This window comes from Triticum aestivum, chromosome 7D (assembly GCF_018294505.1).
Source record: "Triticum aestivum cultivar Chinese Spring chromosome 7D, IWGSC CS RefSeq v2.1, whole genome shotgun sequence".
In the NCBI taxonomy this organism is placed as follows: domain Eukaryota; kingdom Viridiplantae; phylum Streptophyta; class Magnoliopsida; order Poales; family Poaceae; genus Triticum; species Triticum aestivum.
In genome coordinates this window covers 55,140,171-55,150,736 of record NC_057814.1, presented here as the reverse complement: position 1 = coordinate 55,150,736, position 10,566 = coordinate 55,140,171, and the positions used below count along the sequence as shown (strand labels likewise).

The 10,566-nt window shown below is 45.4% G+C and overlaps 1 protein-coding gene across 1 annotated transcript; it reads right to left on the bottom strand.

Annotated features, from left to right (window-relative positions):
* Positions 1 to 8,889: 8,889 nt before the first annotated feature.
* On the bottom strand, positions 8,890 to 9,834 carry LOC123166797 (early nodulin-93). The gene is made up of 3 exons (XM_044584597.1): positions 9,610 to 9,834; positions 9,393 to 9,454; positions 8,890 to 9,312 (listed from the first exon to the last, which is right to left on the bottom strand). Exons 1-3 carry the CDS (start codon positions 9,671 to 9,673, stop codon positions 9,127 to 9,129), a joined length of 312 nt encoding a protein of 103 aa, XP_044440532.1. The 5' UTR covers positions 9,674 to 9,834; the 3' UTR covers positions 8,890 to 9,126.
* Between the last annotated feature and the right edge of the window lie 732 nt (positions 9,835 to 10,566).

Genomic DNA, 10,566 nt, shown 5'->3' with positions numbered 1-10,566 from the left:
CTTCGTGGCCGTGGCCGTTGCCGTGGAAGAAAGCTTGGTGGCACGAGAACCGGAGGAAGTGAGCTAGGTAGTGAAGTCAAGTAAGCAGTGTGAGTGAGATGAGATGAGATGGGCAGAGCAGGGTGCTCCGGCGGGATGAACTAAAATAAGTCTAGATACATCCATTTTTACGACAAGTAATTCCGAACGGAGGGAATAGGTAGGAGCATATGCGTGAGTGCAGTGTCAGTTAGCGTGCGTTCCATTTCTGTCTGTGTGGGCGCTCCCTGTTTTTGGCCTATCTAGCTAGCTCGGCTAGCCGCGTCGGCAATCGATCAGGCCAATTCCACCGGCGGCTCGGTGCAAAACCCCTGTTTGGCAGGCATCGTTCCTCGACATAATGCTAGTTGATTTGTTAAACGGTCTCCGTAAAAGAAATATGTGCGTGTTTACATAACTAAAGTACTGATCTAAACATTTTTATATTTTTTGTACAGTGGGGTAGTAAAAGACTTGTTATTTTCATTAATTAAGAAAAAATATTGCACGAATAACTTCATAGCTGCACGCAGGCGACCGGCGACCCCGACTTCATCGAAGGACACCATGAGCAAAGCAATCGTCACAAATAGATGCACAAAACCAATATTCACTAGTAGAAAAAGGGCATTAGAAGCGGCCATCAAAAGGGGTTGTGTCCCTAATACCCACACCGGTCTTTGGACGTGCTGAAATCAAGTTTAAAAATCAAAGGCCCCTTTAAAATCAAGATTCCCTATCGGACTATAAGACTACCCATAGTGGGAGTAACATAGATAGTAACATCACACATATCTAGATAAAATAGATGATGTGGTAAACAATAAATGAAGAAATTGAGTAAAGTGGTAACATAGCTAGTTACTAGTAGTATGAGTAACATCACACATATCAAGGCAAAATGAGTTTATAGCCTAATAAATGAAGTGTTGCATGTTACCACACATATGTTACTCCCCATTATAAAGATGGTAACATAGACTAGTAACATGTATATGTTACTACCCATTATGGCCAGTCTAAGGAAGGATAAATTCGGTTTTCCTCGTTTATGTCGCACCTAGCCGAAGTACTAAAACTTATAGTATATGTGAGGCTAAATTTTACTCGTCCGCCTATCCAACCACTAAAATTACTCCTGAAGGCGGCCGAGTAAAACCTGTCGCCTCTCCCTAAGACCGCCTGTCCCCACTCTGTGGCCACCTGGTGACCACCCGCAGCCTCAGTCACCCCCGCCCCCGGCGATGTCGCCGCCACCACTGGCTTATCCCCGGGTCGCGGCCCAGTGCCGCGTCCCGTCCCTCCTCCTAGCCGTGGTCGTCAGAATCATCGTGGGTGGCGTTCGACAGTGACAGCGACCTCTCCTTGCGGGGCTCGGACGGGGACACGTCCGTCGCATCGGCGCATGTGCCATAGTCGAAGGCGACCTCGACCTGCAGCATCACGAGCGCCTGTGGCATGAGCGTTCGGCACGACCTCAAGCTGCAGCTCATGCTGCCATGGTGCCACGCAACACCACACTCACTCCGGCGCCCATCTCGCAGGCAGTCGACGACGCCATCCAGCTTCAGCTTTCCTTAGGCCTGTCCAACGGAGGAGTCAGGCCCTTCAGGCACTACATGGTCGAGCACAGTGATGGGGTGCAGTCCTCCGTCAGAGGGGAAGCAGCAGGAGCTGTAGCACGCGATGGGGGACGAGGCACGGTGCAGGCCGAGCAGGATCATGTGAGTAGCAAGCTTGCCAGCGGAACCAACATGCTGCAATTGGCAATGTCTAGCTTGCCATCTCGGTGGCAGCTATCTGTCAACGTCTGCATCCTGATCAGCTACGTGTTTAACCCGTGTTCCTCGCCGCAGGGGTGCTCGCCATGCCGGAGTCCCCAAGCAGACGCACACCAAGTGCTCAACCAATTGTATAAGCCAATTATAAATTGTACTCGGTTATATTTAGGGGGTCGACTATGTCCGGCCAAAACTTAGTGAAGTAAATATACTCCACCAAGCTTTGCTCAGACGGATCCTCCTCTATTTTGTAGTGGATGGGTTAGAGTTGGCCTACAACGTACTCCCTTCGTTCCTAAATATTTGTCTTTTTAGACATTTCAAACAGACTATCACATACGGATGTATGTAGACATATTTTAGAGTGTAGATTCATTTATTTTGCTCCGTATGTAGTCATTTGTTGAAATATCTAGAAAGACAAATATTTAGGAACGGAGGGAGTAGGTGGGAGGGGAGTAAATGGTGTAGTTTTGCGATCATGATGAAACGAGTCAACATTTGTCTCTCACTTGCCACATTTCCAACTTATCGTGACGGACAATACACGTGTCGTTGAACATACCTCCTCTTAATATTATCTCCAATTTGTTTGGTAACTGGCTAGGTGGGGTTGAGCCCAATACTACGTCACGAATTAGTTTGTGCATTTAGTTTGTCCTATTTGGAACTATCGGAATGATTGTGTTTTTAACAGGACAAATATCACAAGCTTTTTGTATGTTATCTATCAGGGCGACTAGCTGGATCCCTAAGTGGTCATTACTACACCATGCGGTAGAGAGGGGGCTTATGGCTGTTGGGTGCAATCAATGGGAGACGGTAGCACGGGCTAAGTACAACCTGTTTAGATGCTGGTCCATTAATAAGATAGGTGTTTAGCCACATTCCTATTTTGTCAGTTGTGGCTATTTGTTTGATTTCTTGTTCCTTTTTGGCAACTTGAGATGTTACTCATACTTTGAGACCCTATACTTTTTAATAAATGACTGTGTGCATCGCTTGATGCAAAGGCCGACGCTGGTGGTGGTTAGAACTAAACCCGAGCATCGACAGGCCGGCCCGGCCGGGCTTCACATTCGGGCTGGGCTCGGGCCTTGTTTTGCAGCCCGAAAGATAGTTTGGGCCGGGCTCGGGCTTCTCTTTATCTGTATTTCGAGACGGGCTTTCGGGCTTTGGGTCAGGCTTGCACGTGCGTACACTAAAAACAACGTTCAAGCCGAGCTTTCGGGCTTGATTTTGGGCCGGGCTCAGGCTTGAAAACAGAGAGTTTTTGGACTTCGGGTCGGGCTCGGGCTTGAGAATGAAGGCCGGGCTTTTACAAGCCCAGCCCAGCCTGACGTTTGCCCGGGTTTAGTCAGAACAATCAAACCGCCTACAAATGGTTGGTAATAACAAGCAGCATCTAGTGTCGAAAACCGCGTACGCATACTGAGTAGCTAGGGGCACAGACTTCGCTTCTCTTTGTGTATGGGTTCTCTGCCTTCACTTCATTTTTCTTCCATTTTCCTTACGTAAGACCCTATACCAAACCCCTAGGACCAAAGCGTTATCTTGACCTCACCCGCAGATCGAGTTCGGCCACACCATTGAGGAAGGCCTCCGCCAATGACCAAGACGATCGATCGCAGATCCAATGGACAATGCTATGCGTGACCATGGAATTTATGGAGATTGCTTCCGGTTGATGATCTTTTTAATGGGGAGAGGAAGAGACTGTGTAGTGCCTATATTGAGGTGGGAGTTTTTTTTCCTTTGAATAGTTGAGACTAGAGAATGAATCGTAATTTTTTAGTGTTCTATTTTTACAACAGAGTTTGAGTGATTATTATTTGGATTTAGGAGAATGGAGCAAAATTCTGGCCAAGGACTATATGAGTTAATCTATGTGGTAATAACTTAGTCCCACCAGATGGGGGGCTTATAATTATTGTTTAATCTTTATTAATGTGAGAAAATTTAAAAAAATCTACACAGTAATAATTCGGTCCCACCAGATGAGCAGTCCGTATTTTCTGATTAATTGTGGGAATTTCGAAGGAGTCTCTAATTAGTATAGTAATAGATTAATAGATAGATTGCGCATATAGGATCCACGGCAAACAATCCCTTCGTGCTCCATCAAAGAATAAAAAGTTATATTCGTATACTATTTATTTGACTATTTTTTGAGGAATTGAGCACTCACTTGAAAAATGTAGAGAATGATTTACCCTGGCTCTAAGGTTGTTCTGGAAATCCAAAGGCCACATCGAGTTTTGCTCACGCCGTACAAGTCCGGAAGGAAGACGCCCTTGATATAACCCAGGATATGTTTTCTATGTTAATTCTTTTGTAAGGATGGTGTTGTAAGGGTTGGACAATTTTAATACATGGCATCGGCCTTCTTGCAAGAAAGGAAGAGAGTGTGGATCCCTTGATTAAAAAAAAGCATCGCCAATAGTAATTGGTTTCTACTAATTGGTGATGTACTCCATCACTCAATAAATGCTATAAAAAGTTATGACCTTTGTGAAAAATAAAGCATGCTGCCACGACCCAGACAATCTCGACAAATGGAGGACCAACGGAACAATAAAACAGAAATTCCCAAAGGCACGCACCTCACCACTCGTTTTTTTGCCATAAATCAGTGCGGCCAAATAATCTTGTTTTCAAATGGACTGACGTAAACATAAAACAATATATATAATAATCTCCTCCCATTTTATTAGGTAAGTAGCTAGTACAATATCTTCTTGAAAATAGCATCACAAATATTCGGGAATAGGTAACACATGAAACAATAAAACTACATATATTATTTATATGCCGAGCTTACTACCTCGAGGAGAATAAAACCACACTTCAAGGCTCAATGGATGGCACGGGTGAATTGGCCAATGCGCCACCGAACCCGCAACAGTAAATGTTTCTAGGGCAGCACACTGGATTGTACCCCACTGGTCTAGCAGCTGCATGTGCTGCCGGTGCTGCCATCATCATGAGCAAGCAGACTTGCACCATGAGAAAAACAATGATCACTTGGAAGATGCTATTTTTCGCCATTGCCTAAGAACACAGAACAACTGAGAATATGTAGTTATGCAATAGTCTGTCAATCGATATGTTTTCTGTGGTCATGACTGGTACCGTTCAGTCGTCTTATATAGATGTGGTTGCATTAAGGTTGTCCTTATCCAATTAATGTCATTAAACAACATGTTTCAGTTTCTTTTGCATCAAGCTTATCCTTATCCGACCCACAACAAAAGGTTATCCTTATCCAAATAAATGCCAATAAATCCTATTAAATGTCATGAGTAGTATAGAGAAATCATCAATAGCCATGGTCATGATATCTTAAAGATATGGCATACGCCCTACATTTCAAAATAGAGTGTATATTAGTTTCGTCTGGCTACACTTTAATCAAGTTTATAGGAAAGAAATATTAACATATACATTTCCAATCAATATCATCAAACCCACCAGGGATTTTTTTTAATTATATTTATGGAAAAATCGGTCTGTGCCACTGCCAAAGTTGCATATTCAAGTCTTGTCACTCAAACTTCCATATTTTAGTCCACGCCAATAGCGATTGCAAAGGAATTAGATGTATGCCCCACGCACCATCTCATTCCATCTGGGACCTGTTGGGAAACGTAGTAATTTCAAAAAAATTCCTACGCACACGCAAGATCATGGTGATGCATAGCAACGAGAGGGGAGAGTGTTGTCCACGTACCCTCGTAGACCGAAAGCGGAAGCGTTATCACAACGCGGTTGATGTAGTCGTACGTCTTCACGATCCGACCGATCAAGTACCGAACGCACGGCACCTCCGAGTTCTACACATGTTCAGCTCGATGACGTCCCTCGAACTCCGATCCAGCCGAGTGTTGAGGGAGAGTTTCGTCAGCACGACGGCGTGGTGACGATGATGATGTTCCACCGACGCAGGGCTTCGCCTAAGCTCCGCAACGGTATTATCGAGGTGTAATATGGTGGAGGGGGGCACCGCACACGGCTAAGAGATCTCAAGGATCAATTGTTGTGTCTCTGGGGTGCCCCCTGCCCCCGTATATAAAGGAGTAAGGGGGAGGCAGCCGGCCAAGGGGAGAGGCGCGCCATAGGGGGGAGTCCTACTCCCACCGGGAGTAGGACTCGTCCTTTCCTTGTGGGAGTAGGAGAAGGGAAGGGGGAAGGAGAAAGAAGGAAGGGTGCGCCCCCCCTCCCTAGTCCAATTCGGACCAGACTATGGGGAGGGGTGCGGCCACCTTTCGAGGCCTTTCTCTCCTTTCCCGTATGGCCCATTAAGGCCCAATACGAATTCCCGTAACTCTCCGGTACTCCGAAAAATATCCGAATCACTCGGAACCTTTCCGAAGTCCGAATATAGTCGTCCAATATATCAATTTTTACGTCTCGACCATTTCGAGACTTCTCGTCATATCCCCGATCTCATCCGGGACTCCGAACTCCTTCGGTACATCAAAACTCAATAAAACTGTCATCGTAACGTTAAGCGTGCGGACCCTACGGGTTCGAGAACTATGTAGACATGACCGAGACACGTCTCCGGTCAATAACCAATAGCGGGACCTGGATGCCCATATTGGCTCCCACATATTCTACGAAGATCTTTATCGGTCAGACCGCATAACAACATACGTTGTTCCCTTTGTCACCGGTATGTTACTTGCCCGAGATTTGATCGTCGGTATCTCGATACCTAGTTCAATCTCGTTACCGGCAAGTCTCTTTACTCGTTCTGTAATACATCATCCCGCAACTAACTCATTAGTCACAATGCTTGCAAGGCTTATAGTGATGTGCATTACCGAGTGGGCCCAGAGATACCTCTCCGACAATTGGAGTGACAAATCCTAATCTCGAAATACGCCAACCCAACAAGTACCTTTGGAGACACCTGTAGAGCACCTTTATAATCACCCATTTACGTTGTGACGTTTGGTAGCACACAAAGTGTTCCTCCGGTAAACGGGAGTTGCATAATCTCATAGTCATAGGAACATGTATAAGTTATGAAGAAAGCAATAGCAACATACTAAACGATCGGGTGCTAAGCTAACGGAATGGGTCAAGTCAATCACGTCATTCTCTTAATGAGGTGATCCCGTTAATCAAATGACAACTCATGTCTATGGCTAGGAAACATAACCATCTTTGATTAACGAGCTAGTCAAGTAGAGGCATACTAGTGACACTCTGTTTGTCTATGTATTCACACATGTATTATGTTTCCGGTTAATACAATTCTAGCATGAATAATAAACATTTATCATGATATAAGGAAATAAATAATAACTTTATTATTGCCTCTAGGGCATATTTCCTTCAGGACCCACTACTTCGCCACATCAACAGCAGCGACGAGAAGACTCGATTGACCTTCCAACCGATGTGGCGACACACCGTTGAGGCGGCCATAATCACCATATTATTGCTTCATTGCCCTTTATTTTGCCTTCCACACGGTGGTATATTTCAGCTTAATGAGGTACTGATTTCTAAGTGTACTAAAAGTTGCTTTATAGTAGTGTTTGGTTTCTTTCCTAAAACAGGAGTGATCTTTTCTGCAACCCAAATGTGTGATGTCATGGTTGGTACTCTCTGTGATCTTGTAATACAAGTATATTGATGTGGAATTTGATTAACCCTGATGGTACTTCCATCAGGTTGGCATCTAGCAGATATGTACCACTTGCAAGGCTTGACATTTTCATCAAATCCTCTGCACATCGCATAAAACTTCTTTCTATCAGCCCACTTAGTCTTAGCATCAAACTCATACTTGACCGCATAAGTCCTGAAACACATCCTGAACTCATCCATGTTTGGCCACAACTTCCCCGCTTCAATAACAGGGTTTTCTTTGTCATAAACATTCATCATCTCATCATCATGTGCATCATCAACATCATCTGCAGCATCTTCCATCAACTGTCCATCAACATCTTCGAATGAACCTCTGTTAGCATCAGCAGGCAAACTAGATTCCCCCCTCTCCTCATTATCTCTATCATGTACGTGTATGCCAAAAAAAATTGCCATCTCAGTGTTGGCCATTGATGGGTGAACAAATTTGTACGGTCATCTAATTCTGCTGAATTCCAATGATTGGTAGCAACCCTTGCAGTACCAACCCTATAATATCATAATTTTATGTCCAGGCCAAGGTTAACACTGAGTCACACACCTACCCTACTATGCTGCCAAGCGAGAGACCTGGACCTGCTTCATCATAGTGAAATGCAGATGAGCAAGTTTGGGAACACAATTGCAGGAAGAGAAGAAAGACGGTGCCACTTTCATTGTTTTATTCTTCTACATTCTCCGAGAACACAAGTACAAGGGGAAAATGCAGGAATTTGTAGTTGTGGTAATTTATGGGGATCTTAATACGCTGGAGTTGATGTGTTGTGTTTCCTTTTGGTTAACAATGTAGTTCAAATGGTCGAATGCTTGTGCTCTGCAATTATATGAACTTCTAAAACTATATTTATGGACTCATTTTGGCCTATATTAACAAAATTTGCCCAAAGTTTAAAACTAGTAAGCATGTACCAATATTCGGACACCGTGCCAAAAGGGGCAATTTCTAATCAAGTGGTTTTTCTACCTTTCTAGAAATCGTGTGAGATTTCCATGACAAGTTCATGTACCAATATTAGGACACTGCCAAAGTTGACTTTTTGACAATTTTATTTTTATTATTTATTTTTCAACTAAAAAAGTCATAGAAAATGCTACCTCTGGAAAGGAATATAAGAAACGCTCTTATATTTCTTTACAGAGGGAGTACCAAATGTATGTTATTACATAAAATGAGGTGATTTAAAGTCAGATTTATCGTTGCAAATGTTCAAGAAAGTACTAGTACACAACATTTGAAGTGAAAGATTACTCCGGCCACCCTACAGAGCCACCTGCCTCCGGCCATCCTGATGTCCATCACAGAACAGGGGAGGAGTAGGGGATCGAAGTATGCAGTGTTGTTTCGGTCTTGTGCATGCTCTGCCAGTGCCCCATTTCAAACGATGATCAATTAAATGTAAGATGGGTGATGGCAGGTGAGCCTGAGTTGTACAAACGCAAGTTATTACTATTAATTCAAGATTAATGGGTGGATACATGATCACTTCATCAGATAAGTTCTTGCGCGCAGAGAAGCGCAGTACTACGCCACTGGCTGTCTGCAAGCCTCGCCTGATCTCAGATAAGTGCTGCCTGAACATTACAGTACTATCTTTCAGCAGACACTTCCAGGCCGGCGTGCAGATTATTACCCACTACTAATGGATCTATTATAGTCGAATTATTAGTGGAAGGATGTGTTCTTGAGGTGGTCCGGCGCGTCGTCGAAGGAGTGCTTCCTGGCCATGGAGAGGATGGTCTTGTCGGCGACGATGAAGTAGGCCATCCCGGCGACGGTGGAGATGATGAGGGCCTGCCCGGTCGGGTTCAGGTGCGCCCTCGCCCACGGCAGCATCCTCACGCTCGCCAGCTAAAGTTAGAGGTAAAGCATTCATGAGACATTCTATGAACCGTGGAAGGATTTCGTCGGAGAACTGAATGGCTACTTACTGTGGGGACTGCGGCAGCGACGGTGGCGACGGCCGCGGCCTTGGCTCCGGCCATGGCGGCCTCTGCAGTTTCGGATCAACACCGGGATGTTAATGACAACCAAGTTTTAGCACAAACAGTATACAAAGCTGCAATGTACTGGAGTAGAACAGAGTGGCAAGAGCATTGCCGGCATGGTGAACCGGCGGGCCATGCATCATATCGTTTTGGTTAGTACCTCTGGAGCAGCGCTTGGCGGCGGCGAGCCTCTGGTCGAGGTAGGCGCGGGTCACCGTCCACATCTTGGCGAGGGAGGTTGGTGGTACGAGAACCCAAGGAAGTGAACTTGCGAGCAGAGTAGTGAAGTGTGTGAGGCAAGATGAGTAGTGGTGTGTGAGATGGGATGGGGCAGAGCTGGGCGCTCCGGCCGGATTTATAGGCTGCAAGAAACCGCGAAACCGGCGTGCGGAGACCGTGGGTTTCAGACGAGCGTAGGGCGGGCGTGATGGCCGGCGACGCGGCAGAGCACAGACGGTCCGCATATAAAAACTGGATACTTTTAGATGACCACTGCACCGCAACTGGATAAAGAACGATCGGGGTTGGCAGGAGCCAAGGAGCGTGTTCGTGCGTAGGATAACACGTAGGCGCTTGTGCGTGAGTGTGCCCTCCGTTTTGTTGGAGATCTGTGTGGGCGCTCCCTGTTTTCGTCCAACCCGGCAGCAATCCAATTCCGCGAGTGGTTCGCTGCAAATCCTTCGTTGATCAACTTTTTTTTATCACACACTACAGACATAAGCGCTCACTTGAAGTCACCGTAGCCGCCTTGTGTGATGGAAACGTCTCCTCTCACTAAACACACATCCTTAAAAATCCTGAATTTATTAGGACTTGAACCGTGATGGATTGGGAATACTCATATCCTCCTAACCATCTAACCACATGTTGGTCCATCTCCGTTCATCACCTTGGTTGCGGGGAAATATAAAGTTGGTCACATGTTCAAATAACATAAAGGTTTTCACTAGCTAGCTACGTCACCGCTCGCACAACCACCGTACATCTCCCGTCGTCGTGAATCCCGACCCCGACCAAGGTAATGGCTACCAAATATACTGAACAAATGCCAAGAGGGGGCAAAAGATGCGGCTACCGAATAAAATCGACTAGATACCGTTCAAATATTCTCAGAGGA